The sequence below is a fragment of the Triplophysa rosa genome, linkage group LG20 (assembly GCF_024868665.1).
Source record: "Triplophysa rosa linkage group LG20, Trosa_1v2, whole genome shotgun sequence".
Lineage (NCBI taxonomy): Eukaryota > Metazoa > Chordata > Actinopteri > Cypriniformes > Nemacheilidae > Triplophysa > Triplophysa rosa.
The window spans coordinates 3,785,584-3,806,920 of NC_079909.1; the positions used below are offsets into that span (position 1 = coordinate 3,785,584).

Sequence of the window (21,337 nt, forward strand, 5' to 3'; positions counted from 1 at the left end):
AGATGTTTGTCAGTTAATTCCACCCCATGAGTTATTGTTCTGCATGACTGTCTATAATGCTTTTACTACACAGGCAGTTGTCAACAATACAGTTTGTCAGAATTCCCTTTCTGAAAAGATTTGTTAAAAAAATGAATGTAATGGGGTCCTGCAGTTTTTTCTCTACTGTACAGACAGGTTTACACTATACTTGTGCGCCTACTGGAAAAGTGCCTGCTGACATTGTACTGTTTGAGAATAGACATACTGCATTAGGCCTAATATTTATTAGAGGGATGAGTTAATCTTTAAAAGAATAACTTTACTGTGTTTTACACCTGAAAGTATAGTGTTTGTAAAACTGCAAATTGAAATTTTGTCACATGCATAACCACTAGTATGACATGAAGTGAAATGCTTTTTTTAAGACCAATTCCTCACAAAAATGACAAGTAAAGGTAAGAAATAGAAGAACTTACAATTGACAAGAAAATACAAATATAGACAGTCTACACTAAGAAAAATATATAAAAACACATGAAAAAAAGAAAGAAATATATGACTATGAAAATATACAGTATATACTAAAAAGAAAAGGGTAGAAGCAGAAATTAAAAGCAGGGTAGAAATAGAAGAATGTATAAAAAATGAACAATATAAATAAAGTGGAAATATAAACAATACATTGCATCTGTAGATGTGCAAACTGAATGTCGTCGCTGTCGGGCGGAAACCTCCTATGTCCAAATTTGGTCAATTTCATATTTTTTCACAAATCAATGCTATTGGTCAGTCCCCATGTGGGTCTGTTATTTTTACAAATTATTAACCAATCTAAAGTGTTGAAAATAGCTTGAGAGCAAATCTCTTAACTCCATTGGACACTTCAACTGTCTGAGAAGTCTCGTAACTCCACCTCTTCTTCACTCCGCGGGAGCTTCTCGGCATTATGTCTCCTGATTGAAAGTTTTTTAGACAATAACGAGTGAAAATAGTTAGGTTAGATACATTTGAGTAGGACTGTTTTGTTAAAAATCGATAGCTGTAATGCTTCGGTGCAGAAGGAAGCCCGTGAGCCACGAAGGTAAGTTTGCGAGCAGATTCGGCTAATTTCCGCCTATTAGACAGCCTAGTCAGCTCATCGTTTTTTGTATTACATCACTTATAGATCTTAAACATTTAAAATAGAGTTTAGGAAGATGTATGTAACCACAGTCGTTAGCTTTGGTTAACAATTGAAACCTTTTCTCTTATCAAGAGGCTCAACGCGACCGCCGACTTTATTTGCGTGCAGATTAATTTCTGCCTATATTAGACAGCCTGTTTAACATTTTATTTTGGTATTGCATCACTCATACTGTAGCTCTAACGTTTAAAATAGAGTTTAGGAAGATGTATGTAACCACAATCATTAGCTTTCATTAGCTCTTAAAGCCTCGTCTCTTGTCAAAAGGTTCAACGCGACAGCAGACTTTGATGAACACTGCTGGCAGCAGCGATGTCTGTGTCCGTACCATTCTTATCAATGACAGCGTAATCTCGTATCTCCCTGCTCCCAAGTCATAAACCTTGTATCTCCGATTAAACATGGTTTTGGGGAAATGTTGTGTTAATGTTGGTACACAACAGGATATGATAGCAATATAAGGTATAATATCAACTTTAACGATACAATGTTCAATAACTCAAAAAATATGCAGTTTTTTTAATTTCCTGAAAAATAATGGTTTTGGAGATACGAGGATTCTGCCCGACAGTGACGATGTGATAAATGTAAAAAGTCAGGAGGTTAAATATGTGAGTTTAATTCTTAGTGTAGCTGATGTTCAAATTGAATGTGGTGGGTGTAATGTCATAAACTCATGTCATGTTGTGTCATACATTATGGAAATATTACCAACTACTACCAGTTTTGATAAATGCAAACTAGTCTTAATTTGATTGATATTCCCACCAGATAAAAAGTAAAATAAATCATTTCTTTGTATCTCTGAGCAAAGCACTGCTCAGCAAAGGCAAAATACAGTAACTACACATAAGGTTTGGTTTACCTACAGTATTTCCAGATGTAGAGAAAACAAAGTGAGACTACTTTGCAATCCACATCTGACTTTGAAGTCAGTAACTTCAGTTACAGTGTTGGTGACTGTAACAGCTTTGTAAAACAGAACGGATCAAGCTATATTTGATCCCCCATCCGTGACAGCATTTCAAATCGAATTCCAACCCTCCAGTATTTGTCTGACATGAAGGAAGACCTTAAATTTGTGTGTGCAGTTGACAAAAGCATTTTATTATACTCCATTGTTTCAAATCTGATCTCTCTGTTAATACCATCACAATAGATCTGTAAGGTAACATAGCATGTGAACAAAGCAACATAACTAAACATAAATCAAACAGCATATGCGTAACAATCACACCGTGTCTACCTTTACCCGTGTTGTTTGGGTTCTGGAGTTGTCAACTGAAGTTTTGGGGTCACGACTGAGAGGCTCTGAACGAGTGCATTTCTGCTCCAGCACTTCACTGTAATCCACACTGTCAAAGTTAGTCCTCCACACCATCACCTGCAGACATGACCAGAGCCACATGATGAATGTTACTCACAAAACATACATCAAACCATAAAATCCACACCACTGGAGTTTATTTCCGTGTGTAGAAATATACATCACCTGCTCATCTGAACCACCAGAGGCAAAGTAGTCTCCTGTCCTTGAGAAAGCAACACAGGTGGCAGAACCCTAAAAACATGTACAAGGCATATAATCAATATTAGATACCTTAAGAAATGATCTAACACATAATGCACAACTTTGTGACGTCCCCAACTCAAAGTTTGATGCCAAACAGCATTAGTTGACTGGCATGTCTTATGACTAGCTAAAAGTGGCTTAAATGTGGTCCTGTTCTTTAAAGAATCTTATAATGTGGCTTCTAATGGAGTACTTCTATGATGTTTTTGGACAGCTCATCAAACATCTTTTGTTTTCTACAGACGAAAGAAAGTCATTCAATTATGGAGACGTATTGAAAAAATTATGAAAAGTGGAAAGACCTTTTTTATAGCCTTCCTTGAAAACATGTTAGATTGCACTTTAATAATCCAATTGGTGTAAAAAAAAAAAGGTTAAGACGCCACCCCTTTATACAGTACACACAATTACTGATGAAAGAAGAGAACAGAAAAGAGCTCTTGGCCACCCCGTAGGAGGAAAATTATAACATCATGATGCCATATTGACTTTGGTGGAAGAGAGAAGGTTAAATTTAGGCAGTACATGGTGCTGAACACACACCAGACACATTTACACAGACACGGCTTTGGCGAAGCCAAAAGACATGTCGACACACTCCACCCACACTGCTGGCACAGTGGATAAAAAAACTATTATAAGGAGCTAGCATTACATTTGGTCTGTGTGTGTGCATATTCTGTATACATACACGCACACACATTGTAAATGAACAACTACACTTTTATTATTTCTCGAATGCTGCACAATTCTTTGTAAATTAAAAATATATTTTAGGTCAAATAACAAAACTAAACTGCAATTTTTAAACAATTCTTTTCACGGATTTGTTTTTCGTGGAAAATCAGCATATCCACGTTTTCCAAGCTTGCAGTAAACACAGCGGCCCCCGCTGTTCAAAACGTGTATTGCGATTCATATAACATCTCAACCGACTTGAATCGTCTCATATTATAATGGGTGGTGCATCGTTACATCCCCAAATGTATTACCCAAAATGCTTTACAACAGTACAGGTATATTACAATTTATCCTCAGTGCTGTCATGTTCGCCAGCAAAATACACGACAAATCCATGTAAAATCCTAGAAGACACAACTACAACTCCAAACCTTGCTTTCTCAAGTTAGACATTCTAGAGTACACCTGACGGCATCCACCACCTCAGGGTAGTGTGCCATCGTCACTCCATGTCTAAAAAGTATGCGAAGAACACGCTCTCCTGATAAAGCACGCCAAAGTGCACTTGTTCCAACCTGAAACGTGCAAAGCCCACCTTCTTCTGCCATCAAAAAGGAATATTAGAGGAAGAGAGGTCACAGAGGAGGAGGCAGATGAAGATGAGGAATGTAAACTTGGCAGAGGTGTGGGGAGGGATCCAGGCATTCCAGACACCTTCTGCTCAACAGGTCTGTAACACATACATTCTCACACACACACACACACACACACACACACACGCACGCACGCACACACACACACACGTGCACGCACATGCTCAGAAGAGCTTAACCTCCATTGCCCTCACAGGAACCATGAAAGGATGAACAGATGTGGTATAACTTGAGTTAAAAATCTAGCTGCAATGCTAAAAATGTTTAAAAGTTATACATAGCCTTAGCTATTTTATTTAAAGTATTAACAGAAAATCACACAGGGTTGAAACTACATGATGACATTTTTATCTCTGCGTTTATTCCTTTAAATCCACTCAACAGAAAAACACATAAGATCAGGACCAGAGCTAAACATTCAGTGTCTAAATGTAGCCATTTACATTTCAGTGTTACTCCTGCTATAAAAAGTGCTTTGTTTTGCATGAAACATTAGTAAACATGCCTACTGGTGGTAAATATGACAAACAGACTTGATAGAGACAGAACGTGCTGCTGACTAACAGGCTGTCCCAGCCACCGTCTCACGAGTGGATGAAACTCACAGACGGGTTTGCAGACGCCCTGTGTTTGGAGGGTTAGCATGTACTGAAGCATCAGCAACACCTGCTAATCTTTCCAGAGCCAAGACTGGCTCAGCGCATCACAGCTTTTCCAGCAGAAAAGAACCGGGTGAACCCTTCGTGCCAAATGCCACGATAGACTGAAACTGTTTGCAAAGGCAAAACATTGTTTATAATGTTACACTCGAAAGAAAAACAGAAGCTGTTGACTAATGTTGGGTAAGTTCCTTAAAAAAAGTCATGAATTACATCATCAACCACATATTTCAATCACTGAGTAATTATTCTAAAGTCATCGCAATTATAATCATTACAACAAAACCAACCAATTTGAAACTAAAGCACACATTTCTAACTCAATTTAACGCAAACTACAATCGATTTTACATTCATTGTTGTTTTATATGGCAGAGTAAAAAATATTGACTCATATTCTAATCGATTCTTAATCTAACGAAAGTATTCCCGAATCGATTCTTGTGGATGCTTCAGAGGGTGTGAATATTACCTGTAATTCATTTCTTGTCCTGTAAATGTCGCTAAATTTTGCTTTACTTAAAAAAAAAAGAGAGGATCATGAAAGGTCCAGATGCAGGCTTTATGGGCCTGTTTAAAATGTTTTGAATTTTGAAAACTGTTGGTATTGAATTTCATTGTTACACATTTAGAATGTTTTTATTTTTTACAGTAACGTGCATTTTGCAGTTTGTGCTTGCCTTGTGTGCATTGTATGTGTATATTTATAATTTCATGTTCCAATGTTTGCAGTCTCAGCCTCAGACGTGCCCACGGACCGTTGGCTGAACTTCTGATGCATAAGGCCATGTTCACATTGGACTTCTTTTTTGAAGCTGCTAGCGTCTGTTTTACATTATAATCTTATGGAGTAAACTGTGTTTTCAAAAAAGTCCTGAGCGCTTTTTCAAACGCAGTGGAGGCGTTTTATTCTGCAGTTCAGTGCGTCTTTTGAAGTTGAAAAAAGTGTTCTGAACTAAAAACTGTTCTGAAATAAAAAGCCCTACGTTAAGCACCTTTTGCACGGCTAACCAATGACAGAGACCTGTTGTTTCCATAACAACATGCGAGGAAGGTGATTGGTCGAGAAGGATCAAGCTTGAAAAAAAGACTGTTTAGATTACCCTTGACAACATCTCTACACTTCACATTTATCAAATTGCCGTAAGTCACACTGATCCCTAACAGTCTCCCCATTGGACTCATCATTTGCAGACAGCACAATACAGAAATCCTGCTGACTAGAACGGTATACGTATAGAATAAATGTCTGGGTAGTCACTTTTAGATTTATGCATTTTACATTTATGCAATTTGGCAGACGCTTTGGAGCAACTTACATTGCATTGTACTATACATTTGTTTCTGACTATGTGCAATCCCCTGGGATCAAACCCATGACCTTGGCATTGCTAGTGCCATACTCTAACCACTGAGCCACAGGAAAGCTTTCAGATGCGAGACCCAAAAGGATACGCTGACATACAACTTCTGGCAGAAATAACGTCCTTTTCTGCCAATGCAGGTAATGGATCTGTTGGTACACCTTCCATTTAAAGGCCAAACGTACTGCTGAGAAAATACCACCAATCGTTTTAAGCATGCAGCTCTGAATGTGCCTTCTTAAAGAAAGAGCCATTCAGTGGGAAGTTACGCAACAGGCATGTAGGAAGATGAGGTCTGTTAAAGGGGTAATATGACAAGGCTAAAACGAATATTATAGTTTGTTTTAGATGTAATGCAATGTATGTACACGATTTAAGGTTCAAAAACACTGTATTTTCCACATACCGGTCATGTTTGTATCTCATCTTTGCCCCGCCTCTCTGAAACTCTCAGATTTTTTACAAAGCTCATCGCTTTGAAGCGAGGTGTGCTATGATTGGCCAGCTAACCAGTGCGTAGTGATTGGTGGAATACTGCAAGCGTGTGACGGAAATATAACGCCTCTTAACATATTTGGAACATCAGGTTCCTCTTCAATTGTACTGACAGGTACGCCCACCTTACTTGCGTATACATTTGGGTGGTCTTAGTCAACTCATACCACGAACTGACGTAGATTTGTGGGGGTGTGGTTACACGAGGCGTTTCAGGCAGGTCTGGGTGAGCATTCGCTTTTAGATAGAATGCATCTTTTGTTCCCACACTTTCATTTTTGCAATTTTACGTGTCTAATACATGCATGGGCACACCAAAAGACACATAAAAACACGTATTCGCGCCATATGACCCCTTTAATATTCCACTACAAGCAACTGTGAGTGACTACACAATAGCTCAAATAATGTACTAGCACTACAGGTTTGCATGTGCATCTAAACATGCATGCATCTTGGATGGATCAAGGATGTTCAGGACGGGCACCTGCAGCTAACTACTGTACCAAAATATATAAAAAAACAGGACAAAGACAACATTAGACCACAAACCTATTGGCTAACATTATGTCAATTCAGGTGAAAAAATCATTTCAGAAGCGAAGCATATTAGTAAAATAAAAGAATATTATATGCACCAATGAATTGCGCACAAGTGTATTAAGAAACAAAACAAGGCCCATTTTGATTTCATGTTGACTGTAACACTTGCAAAAGCACTCAATAAACACCCACCCACACTTTTAGCCTATATCTTACATGTCTAGCTCACAGATTGTACTTATAAGGGATGAGACCGAGTAACCAGTCGTGACTCTTTATTTCTGATGTACTGTGTTCATGAAAGCTTCATGCAATGCTTTCTCCGTTCAGTTTCTCTTTCTGTTGAAGGCTTACAGAGGTTATTCACAACTCATCCCACACCTACAGATGATAGCAGGCGCTTGCTACGCTCTACAATACCACTATAACACAAACCGGGAGGTTTACAATACACGTGACTCATCATCAATGGGTAGGCGGTCAGTTTTTAATACACTTAGCACAGGACTGATTTAGGCGATGTTCCATTAAAAGGAAAATAAAACATTTATTTAGCTGGCAAGAACTCGTAAGTGTGTCCAGTACCTGTCATGCGATCCATTAGATGTATGAGTACATAAAGCTTTGATCCATCAAGACCAGATTATGAGGGATGTTTCACCTGGGCTTTTTTAACAATATTAAAAATCAAAATGAAGACTACATAAATGGAATTGGCTTTAGGGGAAAAAATTGTGTATAAGACTTGACTTTATGTTCCTAATGTAAACATATCTGGCCACTGCAGGTCACTAGAAGGCAGAGGTACTACAAATACAATATAGTACCCCAATCTATCCAGGCCACAGTACAATAACACTGCATTTTTACATTATCTGTGTGGGCGTGTTTGAAAAAAGCTCTGTTTTCGCTGAAAAAAAACCCCCAGCGTGGATGGATTATCCAGATTAATGCGGCTGTAGCTCTAGTTATTATACAAAGCCGACATGCAGCTACAGTGGACGATATTTTTTTTTTTTTGACAACCTGACACAGAGCCAATCCATGATGTCGTGATGAAGCTTGAAGCTGAACATGCGACGTGTTACCTGATGACCGTGTAACGTGTAAAGCAGTCGGCCCTCCAGCAGGTCCAGAATCTTGAGCGTGGAGTCGTTGGAGGCTGTGATGAGGTAATTTCCAGACGGATGGAAGGACAGTCCATTCACCACGCCACTGTGAACTGAAACAACAGGAGCAAAAACTTCACACACTAGGAATACACGAACACACAGCTCGCAATCTGGCTGCGTGCAGCGCTGGTTTTAATAAGTGTTGCTTCAAGTGAAATATATCGGTGAAACTAACATGTGCAGAATTTTGAACACGACAACGACAGGATTGTAAATGCTCAAATGAACGAATCAAAAATGGCTTCATGCTTTCTTCATAGCTGCACACTGCATATATACGTATGCATATTCATACTCATTTTCTTTTACCTTGTGTACTGTTGTTTATTGATTTCTAGGATGTTATGCAACCTGTCCATGCACTTTGATTACTTTCTACCGAGTGATGTACTGTAGAATGTGACTGTGAACCTTTGACAACAGCAACAAAAGATATGAGATCCATTTCTTATTTCAAAAAGTTGAAAATGTTATTAACAATTCTATAGTTGTTTTCACCACCACCACTGTGACAGATCTATATGTGTGAATACATGTTGGTATAAGGTAATGCGCTCAAAGTGGTTTTAAAATCTTTAATGTGTTAAACATTCCCAACAATTGAAACCAAAGAACTAGAGGTCTTTCTTAACTTTGCCTGCTCAGTAAAATCACATCTCTGTGGCAGTACTGTAAATAATGGAATTCTGAACTAAGTCTCAAGTTATGTTTCCACTCTAATAGTCGCTTTTCAGCCCCTACACACATGCGGGCATCACGAAACGACCCTCAGCTGAGCTGTAAAATGTCTACTAGACCGAGTAAAGCACAGGTCTACTCACAGTCCCTCTGAACAAATACAGTTTGCACCACATGACGTCACCCTTATGAATGGACACTGAACTGCAAGAGTAAGGCTGGGACGCCCCCATCAGGCATTTGTAGGAATTACAAACCAAAGTAAGCACATTCAAATGTATATAGCAAGCATTGGAAATATATCTGCAATATTCATTTGAACAGTATGTATACTTTAAGAAGCACTTACTGTATGTTCTGTGAAACTAAAATGAAATATTTAATTCTTTTAATATTAATGTTTGCCATTCTGTTTAATTATTTATTTACATTCGTTACTATTGGTACAAGACCATTTTATAGCAACAATCCAGAACACGTCTGCAACCTCACAGCAACCCCTGGCAATAATATCCTAGTATAATGGGAAGCGTCCTTTACTTATTCAGTAAACATAACTGTGAATTAGAAAATGTACTCGTGTCCACCGGTAAGCTCTTGCATACAATTTGAAAGAAAATATGTTTTGATCTTATTATGCACAACACTGTAGTATTTTAACTCAATGGTTAAGCATCGAGTTAAACTGTGGTGCTGACAGCCCTTCAGTGTCGAGGATATCACAGACCAGAGTTATGATGTCACTGATGCCGAGGGTAAATAAAGACACCGGAGCATCGAGTGCATGAGTCAAGCTCTCCAATCACAAAGATCTGTTCTTCACCTACTGCACTGGCTGTGTCCCGGGACGCACGCCAGCCAATGACAGCACGCTGTGGTCCTGTGTTTGACCTCTAGCCAAATGTAAAATCTATTTATATATCATGAAAGCTCTATCACCACTTAGTCCTTATTGATCCTCAGAGTAAACTGCTTTCTAAGCCAAAACATCCATGAAGTCAAGCACTACATTTGGCAGGTCACTGACTGTATTGAATATCAAGACACGTTTCCACTGTAAGCCTGATGTGATATCTGGTTAGCTAAAAAGCATTATTTCAGCAAATCAATATATGCGTTTTAGGTATAATTTAATACAAATAGGAGTCATTCCTCCTATGCGGTATTTTCATCTCCCCATCATATATGTCTGCTTATATAAGAGAAATAATAGAACAATATTTATAAGACCAATAACAATAAGAAGGGCTGCGCAATTAATCGAAAAACTAATCGGTATTACAATTACAGGTGAAACCATTACATAATCGCCGAAAGCCTCAATTACAGCTGTCCATTTGCGCTCATTTCTGTGCATTTCGGCAGTGTGTTTGGGCACAGAATGAGAACATAACTCCCATAATTATTTGTTATTTACATGATATTGTTTTGTTTAGGATGTTTATAGAAAGAATATGGCATGCAGCTGTTTCACAGAAAGTTATAAAACATTTCAAAGCTTCAAAGTAAAATCTAGAAATCGACAATAATATTTGTAATTACAATATGAGGTGAATCCTTTTTTTTCATAATCTTGCAGCCCTAACAATAAGTCATTTTAGAAATATCACACAAAATAGTTTTTTTAAACTAAAACAAAAATGAAAACAAAGATTAAAACAAAAACATTACTATTAATAAGTAAAATAAGAAGCATTTTTTTACTATCACTGCAAGTGAGCAATATTTTTCATGGGTTCTGATCAGACACATTTACCATGTTCCACAAACTTTCACAATTAAAAACGTTGTACTTTACTGTTTATTTATTGTCATTCTTTCTTTCCTGTTTGAAGAACATGATAACCAGAGGTCGAGCTGCAGAATCCAGCGGTTCTGGTGACACTTACCTTGATAGTGCTGCAGGAGTTTGTGGGTGCGAATGTCCCAGACTTTCACCGTGTTGTCTGTGCCCGCGGCCGCGATGCAGGTGCCGCTCGGGTGAAAGTCAGCATAGTTCACATATCTGAAAACAAAAGCAGGGATGACTGTGTTTGTGTCATGAGCACTATATTCAGACAGCATGTGATGCCACTCACCCGCCGTGCTCACAGAATGAATGGATGCATTCTCTGCTGTTCTTATCCCACAGTTTCACTGTTTTATCATCACTGGCAGAAACGATCAGCCGGCCATCAGGTGAGAACCTAAAAGACAGTAAACAAGTTAAAGCAATAGTTTACCCAAAATGAAATCATATTACGTAATAAGATTAAGATGATACTTGATGGAGAGTTCTTAAAGAAATTGTATATTTAATTAAATAATTTCATTTGGAAATCTGCATCGTTTCATGATTATTCCACGTTGTCCCTGACCACGGGAATCCTGTTATGTTAGCGCGGTGTTAAATCTGTCAGTAGTATTGGGAGTCACTTACTTGGCACAGCGAATCCAGTTGATGTGCTGGTTAAGGGAGAAGAGAAACTTCTGCCGATGAACAGTCCAGACTTTGATGGTTTTGTCATCAGATGAGGTGACAAGGGTCTGGCCGTCATTTGAAAAGTTTACACTTCGTACCGTTCCAGTATGGGCTCGGAATACTGTGGATTCCCCTTTCCTAAAACCATTGGAAAATCTTATTCAGATATAACATGGATCAGTTCTTAGATGGAGCCGCTTACTGTTTCTCCACCTTGATCTTTTCACTGTAGTTCTTTGTGACTTAGAAAAAAAAGCGATTTCTCCTGACGCAGATGATGTAACTGCCTTGTGTGAAACATCTAGTGTGCCTTATGCTTTCACACATTAGCTACTGTATATTGAGGAGTCCTTGCCTACACAGTCACAGTCTTCTCTCCAACAATGCAGTCAGGGTTAACAGGCCTTACTGAAGTAGCTTTTGTATCAACACCTACATCCAGCATCCCACTGACGCAAAGAAAACACTTACGGGAGAATTCCTTTTTTTATTTTAAACAAACAAAGAACTGCTTGGCTACAGACTGTGTTTTTCAAATAAATTCGTTTTTACTGCCACCTACTGCCTGCATTAGACATTGCATTGCAAAAAAATAGTTCCCCGAATTAAGTATTCTAAATTCTATACTATAAAATAAAGCAATAAGCCCTAACAGCTAAGGGCGTTGTGGCACGACGTGAAGCGTCCATATGCGTAGCAAGGTGTCATAAAACAAAGTAAATAAAGTGATATTTAGGCTTTGTAATGCGGTCAGCAGTTATAAATGGGGGTATTTTATAACGGCTTAGAACTCGGCTCAACCAATGAGAATCAAGGACCAGAACTGACCGTTTTATAAGGAAGGAAGGAAGGAAGGAAGGAAGGAAGGAAGGAAGGAAGGAAGGAAGGAAGGAAGGAAAGAAAGGTTTATTACTCACACACTGGGAACCCAGAGCCGGACCGTTTTGTCTCTGGATGCAGAAGCCACCAGATGACCAGAGGGTGAGAACTGAACGGACATCACAGCATCTTTATGTCCCACAAACCTATACGCCCTCATCTGAGGCTTCATGTTCCAGATCATGATACATGAGTCCAAAGAGCCAGTGGCTGGAATAAACAAAACATTTGTTTAAATATTTTTTTCTGAAATAAAGTTAAAAAGGTCTAAGTAAAAAACATGAGTTTTAATGTTGACCAACAGCCTTGACCACCCTGTTATCTATTCAAGAGAAGTTACCCAGCTGTTTAAGTGAACTATTTATGTATTAGTTTTTATTTCCATAAGAAATTGTGTAATATTTATATCATATTTAATAAACGTTATAATTCATTCTTTAATGTTTTACATGAAGTGCAAATGTATCAGTGTAAATGTAAATCAGTGTCAATCAAAGAGAAAAAGACACAAGATGAATAAATCGCATGTAGTCTTACCTATTTGTTTCATATTCGAGTTCAAATCCACACTTGTGATGACATCTCTGTGACCCTTAAAATGTCTCTCAAGGGTCGGATCATCCTGATATAAAGGTATTCATACGACATATAATATTTCTAGTAGTAAAGACCAAGTATAAAATGTATGTGATTGCATTGTCATTTGATTGTTTTGCAGCACTCACCAGGACAGAGCTCATTGTCAGATGATGAGACCTCTCTCTAAATACAAAAAAGCTAGGAATACGAAAGCTTTAGAAAGTTTCCGTAAAGGTCAATGGAAACTTCACGTTAATTTATAAAGAAAACTGTTGAAAATTAGGATTATTACTAAAGGTCATTCAGAGTCTGTTGTTTGTTTACATGCAAGAAGACAAGCTAGCTAAACTTAAAGTCTGTCAAGTTAGCATTTCCAGGGTAAAACGTCCGTCAACTAAGACAAAATAATTGTTAAACACCAGTCTGCATCTTTGTTCGTCCGTTTATTCCGGTGTTTAGAAGCTAATCGGTTGCTAAGGACTGTAGACCAGTCGTTAACGGCTTTCATTTTACCCGCCGCGGTCAGCGCATGCGCGTCTTCCGTGCACGCTCTTAAAGGGGACGCGCTCACTCAGTGTTGAGAGAGCAGATCATAATGGTCAAAGTTGCAAGTCATGATGAACATCAGATAAATCCTAAATCAGTTAAAACAGCGAGTCCAAACGTTGGCAGAAGAGTTACACTGTAAATAAAAGCCAGCATTGTGTGTTTGGCTTTTGTCGTTGAGTTTAGAGAATTATTAGCTACTGTTTTAAAAGGCAATACTGTGTTTGTTCATACAATAGACATTTATGCATATGTATAGCCTACAATATTTTAAAATAAAAAAATGTATTAAACCTATCAAAATTATGGAATTGACAAAATAAATATAATTTGCATGCTAAAAAAGTGACTTTTATTTTGACCTCATCTATTAAATCGGGTAAGGTCATGTAACTGAACCAGAACGGTCATCTGCTGATCTTTATCTGATTTATACTTTCATTATGAATAACAAATTGTACAAATAAGTACAATGTATGTGTTTGTATCGAGATTTTAGTTTTATGTTTATTATGTGACATACTAAGGCAAAAAAAGAGAGCACAAATTTTGTAAGTAAATGTTGCTTACTGAATATGAAGTGAATATTAAACTATTTTAATTATGACTTTTATCTTAGACTTTTTGCCATTTGTTTACATTATTTTATAAGTGGTTTTAATAATAACCACTAGATGGCAGGAGTGACAAGCAGTTTTTAGGCAGTGAGTTTACAGCATGGACAGTAGGACGTGATAACAATGTGAGATTAACTATATTAAACTAGTATAAATTAAACTCATCCAAAGAAGAAACACCCAATTCTCCACTGAGTGTGAATTGTTTGTCAACACAGTTTATTTAAAAGACAAAGTGAGAGTTCATTATTTGTGAGGAAAAAAGGTGATGGTGACACATGCTTTAATAAAAGAATCCAGAACGTTTCCTTATTGATGAATAAAATCTTATAATTGGTATGGTGTATGTGCTGTTATACACTACATAATTCATTTATAATTCATTTTGTTACTCTTAATACATGACTCACTACTGATGAAGCATAGAACAAAGTGTCTTCTGTGTTCTTTTGAGGAACAATAAGGGGATTTTACTGACATTAATAAACAAGATGTTTCCTTACCACCACATAACGTACTTAATGTTTAGTTTCGTTGAAGACACAGAAAGTTTCCTGTTACTGTCAATGAGAGCTTCAATGAGGAAACATTTTTTATATCTAGATTTGTTGCAGTAAACTTGATTATCCATATCCATTATCTATATAGGAAATGTGCAATTGCCAAAAAGATGACATGCCAGATCAACAAATCTACAATTACACTGAGGCATATATAGGCCTATACAGTACAGTATACAATAGTAAAAATAACAAACAAACAAGCAAATAAATCAAAATACAAAAACATTTAACCATTTTCTCCATCTTCTTAAAGCGGTCCCTAAAACAGTCATCATTTTTGGAGCAAAGGATTGTGGTTAATTGTCCTGGTTTCTACTAAACATTCATACATTACTGTTGTGTCATACATTACATTAAAGTGTAGTTGTTGTCGCTCCAGGTGAAGTGTTACTCAAACACCTCATCTGTACTTTGATTCATGCAGGCCTTGAACTCTCTAAGAATGTTAAGATGTTTTAAGAGTTAATATTAAACCTGTTTCACTTTTTACCTATAAGTTTATGTCATGAAAGTTGATGTATTGATAAGGTAAATAAGGTAAAGGCAAATGTTAGACTTTTACTAGAGGAGTGCAAAATGTAAATGTATTTCATTTTTCAAACCTATAGAGAAACCTATTTTTCTTTTGGGAATGAATGATGAGGCTTTACATGCACTGCAAAAAATAACATTCTTACTACGCATTTTTGTCTTGTTTTTAGTAAAATCTCTAAAACTTCTTAAATCAATATACAATTACTTGACAAGAAAAGTGACCTAAGATATTTAGTCTTGTTTTATAAAAAATAATATAAGAATTAAGTAAGTTCATAGTAAAAACAAGCAAACAAAATCTGCCAATGGGGTGAGAAAGGGATTTCTTAAGGGAGAGAGGGGTTTTTGCTTGTTTTTACCATAAACTTATATTTTCCTCCTTAAAGAGACTAAATATCTTAGGTCACTTTTCTTGTCAAGAAAGTGCATCTTGATTTTAGAATGTTTAGATATTTGTACTACAAATCAAAACAAAAACACTCAGTAAGAATATTGTTTTTGCAGTGTGTCTGTTGAAGTCAAATTCATTTTTTGTGACAAATCCAAATGACATGTTATTTACATAAAAAATGTATAGCATGTAATGGATTTAATACACAGTTTTAATAGACCATATTTTTAACAACCTAGCGTTTTTCAAAGTGCAGGCTAGCTTAAGATGGTCTTTTAAGAGATTAAACTAAAGTTTAGAATCATGAGTGGGATTTACGTTTACACTTGGCATTAACATGCGATCTCGGTGATCCGAACAAGCAGATCGGATCTTCAGACAATCAAGACACAGCGCATTTACACTTGTCAACAAGTGGCTTTCACATCTGAATAATGTGATCGGATCTCTATAGTTTCCCGCCCATTATTTTAATAAGCCTGCTTTTTGAAAATAGCCCCGGTGCGGGGAGATTTCGGTCCGTGTATCATCTGATCATTTGATTATTCCATTCAATATAACAGACGGAAAAAGAAAAAAAACAGTCGATATTTCGTTTTTCCGTTTTTCTGTATATGCACAAAAATAAAAAAACGATGTTTTTCTTCTTATTTCATCTTGAAACGGGAAATCCAATAAATAAATAAACCAAAACGAAATAACGACCCTAATTACTGTTTTTCTCATTTTTGGGTGATTTTTGCATGGATTTCTGCGCGCGCAGGCGCACTGTGTCAGCGCGGCAGCCGCGCCTAGAGCTCTTCACGAATCTCGCGATCGATCAGTTATCATTTACAATGGCTTCACTCGAGCTGTACATGTTTCATATTAATCAAATGTTTATTAATAATATGACATATCACGAGATGTCGGAAAAGAGGCCATGCATGCTCTCTGGGGAACACTGCAACATTATTATTGTCCCTCCGTGAGGTACAGGCTCTGGCATGTTACCTAAAAATTTTTAAACCAAAAAATCTGCATAATGGAAAATATTGCCTACATAGACATAGGCACATGACTACAATCATTTGGCAGTTTACTTGGTTAATTTAGCTAAAACTGATGTAATGTAATAGTGCAAATGACTAGCCTAAACAAAAACCTCACAGTTTCAACACAAACTGAACATCTTTTATGAATTACTCTATAGCAGGACAGTAGTTTTAGCTGGGGAACCTGATGAACTCGGTTGAGTGAGGTTACGGGGGGAGGGACTGTTCGCGTCACATAACTTCTAAATTACAAAAGTAATTTATGGATTTACACATTTGCTGCTGCAAGACAGCTGTGGCTACTTAATTGTTTACTTAAATGTCACATATTAAAAGCAATAATGCTAACAAACTTCGACTGTAACCTCTGGAAAGTATTGTATGTGAACGGCATTGTTCAATATATATTTTTGAAATATTTTCCACCGTCATGTCCTCCTCTCTCAGTGTGACTCTTTTACTGGGAGTGAAAAGTACAAACAAAGCATCTGCAAATGCATTCTTTTCCATTTCGAGCTTCGCAAGTTCGCATGCACTTGATCCCGGTAAACCGCTGTACATTGCGCATGCGCAAAGCGTGCGCGCGCAGAAGACCCTGGGAAATCACCCAAAAATGAAAAAACTATAATTAGGGTCGTTATTTCGTTTTGGTTAATTTATTTATTGGATTTCCCTTTTAAAGCTGAAATAAGAAGAAAAACAATCTTTTTTTATTTTTTGTGCATACAGAAAAACGGAAAAACGAAATATCGACTGTTTTTTTCTTTTTCCGTCTGTTATATTGAATGGAATAATCAAATGATCAGATGATACACGGACCGATTTCACACAACACGTATAACGGGGAGGATGAGCATGTTACAGATTTGATACGCAGCCATGTTGAACTCGAGGCAGCGGTGGGAAGTAAACCATGGTTAAAACGATTAATGATCATATATGTGAAAGTATAAGCAGAGGACGTTTGTAAAATGACACAAGCTTTTGTACTTGAGCTGTGGCGGGTTTCACTCTCGCGCGCGCACGCACACACACACACACACACACACACACGCACTCACACACACACACACACACACACACACACACACAGACTCTAACGGTGTTTTTAAACACATCATTTGTTTATTCATGTCACGGACACATAAAATAATCACATAAATAGGCCTAGGTTCCTATGATCAAAAGCGACCACTTGCATCGTTCTCGTCTATTTGGGTTGGTTCGGCTGAAAGTGACAGCGCGTCGTTTCTTTGGTCTGCGCCCTAAATAGCGTGCTTACTGACATCAGCTATTAGCAACACTATACAATCTTGTTTCTGTGTGTAAATGATATACGGTGTATTCAGAGCTCCGTTTCAAGCTGCCCGTCTGCCGCTTAATCTGTCTTCAGGGGACGGTACTTTCGAGTGAGATCCGTGGGCGTGGCTTGTTGGTTTTGACTAAATCTTTGCTGTTTCAAGTCTTACGAAACCTTTACCCTAACCCACACCCTAACCTTACTCTAACCATCTAAACTACCTATGATTGTTAAAATGGATGAAAAAACACGTTTGGGTGATGCCGTCAGACTCGAAACACCAAGGATTTAGTGAGAGCCGTACGAGACACAAGCGGCAGCAGCCCTCGGCCAACCGGAGTTGATTACGCCGTATAGGCTACAGTAAATACACAAACGTATGTTAGAAACAAGCTATAGTGTTGCCATTCGTGTCTGTGACATGAAAATAAACAAATGATGCGTTTTAAGCTGGCGCTTTGTGTGCGAGTCAACGCCATTCATGGCAGTCACAAATACAGCGATGATACAGCTGAAGTGGTCAAGTAAAACATCTCGTGTGATTTGACATAAATCCTCTGTAGGTTAAAGTATCCATGATAATTTCGTGGGAAAACGAACGACTGTACAAGAGTGCGTGAGCAAGAGTAAACTTTCCTCTGTATTTGTCAGCTGCTCCGCAGTCTGACAGGTTTCGGACAGACGAGAGAATGATGATAGCGGGCGGGGTTTTCTGTGAAATTGTACCGGTAAATGTAGATAAGATGTCTGGATTGCGTTTACATTACACTGAGATCCGATCACAATGCGTCCTCGACTACCTCTGGATCAGGACACGTTGATCGGATGACATTCCGATCAGAAGCGCGTTTACACTTGTCTTTTCAATGTGTATGTGGACAACATCCAGATACAGGTCACATGTTAATGCCATGNGTACCTTCATTGCCCCGTAAATGGCAATATTAATTATAAGATAGGTGTCATGCAAAATGTAATGTGTAATTGCATTAGTCATTACAAATGTAGTGGAGTAAAGAGTACATATACTTGTTCAAAAATGTAGTTAAGTAGAGAGTAAAAGTTGCTAATATCTTTAATACTCAGTACAACTACAAAGTAGCCAAAAAGATACTTAAGTAAAGTAACTAAGTACATTTACTCCAATACTTTACACCACTGCTATTTGGGTTGGTTCGGCTGAAAGTGACAGCGCGTCGTTTCTTTGGTCTGCGCCCTAAATAGCGTGCTTACTGACATCAGCTATTAGCAACACTATACAATCTTGTTTCTGTGTGTAAATGATATACGGTGTATTCAGAGCTCCGTTTCAAGCTGCCCGTCTGCCGCTTAATCTGTCTTCAGGGGACGGTACTTTCGAGTGAGATCCGTGGGCGTGGCTTGTTGGTTTTGACTAAATCTTTGCTGTTTCAAGTCTTACGAAACCTTTACCCTAACCCACACCCTAACCCTAACCTTACTCTAACCATCTAAACTACCTATGATTGTTAAAATGGATGAAAAAACACGTTTGGGTGATGCCGTCAGACTCGAAACACCAAGGATTTAGTGAGAGCCGTACGAGACACAAGCGGCAGCAGCCCTCGGCCAACCGGAGTTGATTACGCCGTATAGGCTACAGTAAATACACAAACGTATGTTAGAAACAAGCTGGTATAGTGTTGCCATTCGTGTCTGTGACATGAAAATAAACAAATGATGCGTTTTAAGCTGGCGCTTTGTGTGCGAGTCAACGCCATTCATGGCAGTCACAAATACAGCGATGATACAGCTGAAGTGGTCAAGTAAAACATCTCGTGTGATTTGACATAAATCCTCTGTAGGTTAAAGTATCCATGATAATTTCGTGGGAAAACGAACGACTGTACAAGAGTGCGTGAGCAAGAGTAAACTTTCCTCTGTATTTGTCAGCTGCTCCGCAGTCTGACAGGTTTCGGACAGACGAGAGAATAATGATAGCGGGCGGGGTTTTCTGTGAAATTGTACCGGTAAATGTAGATAAGATGTCTGGATTGCGTTTACATTACACTGAGATCCGATCACAATGCGTCCTCGACTACCTCTGGATCAGGACACGTTGATCGGATGACATTCCGATCAGAAGCGCGTTTACACTTGTCTTTTCAATGTGTATGTGGACAACATCCAGATACAGGTCACATGTTAATGCCATGTGTAAACGCACCCTTATAATGCAACTAAATCAGTTAAAACCCTCTGGCTTCTGTGTGTCCAGTCGCCCGTGTATTGTTTCAAGAAGGTCTGAAGCGATCTCTTGAACTTCTATTTTAAATGTTGGCAACTGCCCAGGTAAAGCTGTAGCTATTGTCTATTTATTACACACAATTCGCCATTCTTACCTAAAATCTTTTCTTCTTTACGGTTATACAGTAGCAGTCAGTATATACAGTAAGCCTATCGCACAATGAGTTCAGTCTCAGTCCAATCTGAGAACAGTGCTTGCTTTTGTTTGCTTAAAGAAAAGAAAAAAGGTTTCCTATGTTCGCGTGACAAAACACTGTTTACAATCTCCCCCGAGTGAAGAGATCAGTACAGCCCACTTAACATCTGAGAGAGGAGAAAAACTCACGTCTCACTGTACTCAATGTTTTTTTTCTTTTTATACCTCCTTTTTGGATCTGATTCTGATGAAATTCTGTTAGTTTTTAGTCGGCCTGTTGTTTGGTGAGAAGTGCCTTTGGTTATAGGGTGCAAATTCTGGAATGCACGAAGTTTCCACATCCTTGTTGGGTGTGTGCTTGAAGGAGGTTGTCTACCAAAGGCAACAGCGTGAACTTAAACCCACTCAACACGCACAAAAGCCTATTAGAAATGTTCCATGTGAAGATAAATTTCCACAAATGTGTTTGTTATATTTGTAATGATAATATAGCCTACCAAATATGACCCTATAGCATCAATAATAAAATATCTTTTTTATTTTCATAGTTTAAGCATTTCAGTTTTAGATTGACCTGGGTTGTCACGGTCTACTTTTATCCGCCGTATTTATTTGAATTTTGACATAATATTCATTTATTTATGTATGAAAAGCAGGGAGTTCATTTGCACGAACAGTTCAGTGGTCAACAACGCTCTCTTTTCTGCCTGTCTGTCACTCACGCGCCTGCACGCACGCACGCACGCACGCACACATGTCTGGTTTACTATCTCAGTGGGGACATGCACACACGCACACACACCCACACACCCACGCACAAACACAAAATAATATGGAAGCAAAAATCAGTTGCTGGCTTTACCAATAATGTAGATTCCCAGATAGATATGAGAAATATTCTTGCCTGGGCAAATTTCTAACAGCATTTTTGCACCTTTGAAGCACACTGCATGAAGGGATGTTACTTAAAGGGGTAGTTCACCCAAAAACGACTTGTTCAAAACGTATGCCTGTTTCTGTGTTAACTTCAAGATTAAAAGTGATGTCTC

The 21,337-nt window shown here is 38.1% G+C and overlaps 1 protein-coding gene across 4 annotated transcripts in view; it reads right to left on the reverse strand.

Annotated features, from left to right (window-relative positions):
- The window catches only part of poc1a (POC1 centriolar protein A), a 69,707-nt gene extending 49,119 nt beyond the window's left edge, over nt 1-20,588 (reverse strand). Inside the window, exons 1-9 of one of the 4 annotated variants that reach the window (XM_057362283.1) lie at nt 13,049-15,549; nt 12,861-12,945; nt 12,362-12,533; nt 11,403-11,582; nt 11,062-11,169; nt 10,873-10,988; nt 8,222-8,355; nt 2,658-2,726; nt 2,403-2,549 (exon numbers count right to left, since the gene is read on the reverse strand). In XM_057362283.1, the coding sequence (XP_057218266.1) occupies nt 2,403-2,549; nt 2,658-2,726; nt 8,222-8,355; nt 10,873-10,988; nt 11,062-11,169; nt 11,403-11,582; nt 12,362-12,533; nt 12,861-12,945; nt 13,049-13,063 (1,026 nt within the window). In that variant the 5' untranslated portion in view covers nt 13,064-15,549. Of the gene's footprint in view, nt 1-2,402; nt 2,550-2,657; nt 2,727-8,221; nt 8,356-10,872; nt 10,989-11,061; nt 11,170-11,402; nt 11,583-12,361; nt 12,534-12,860; nt 12,946-13,048; nt 15,550-20,477 lie in introns of those variants that run through there. The other 3 variants (XM_057362284.1, XM_057362285.1, XM_057362286.1) reach the window with 3 other exon arrangements.
- Between the last annotated feature and the right edge of the window lie 749 nt (nt 20,589-21,337).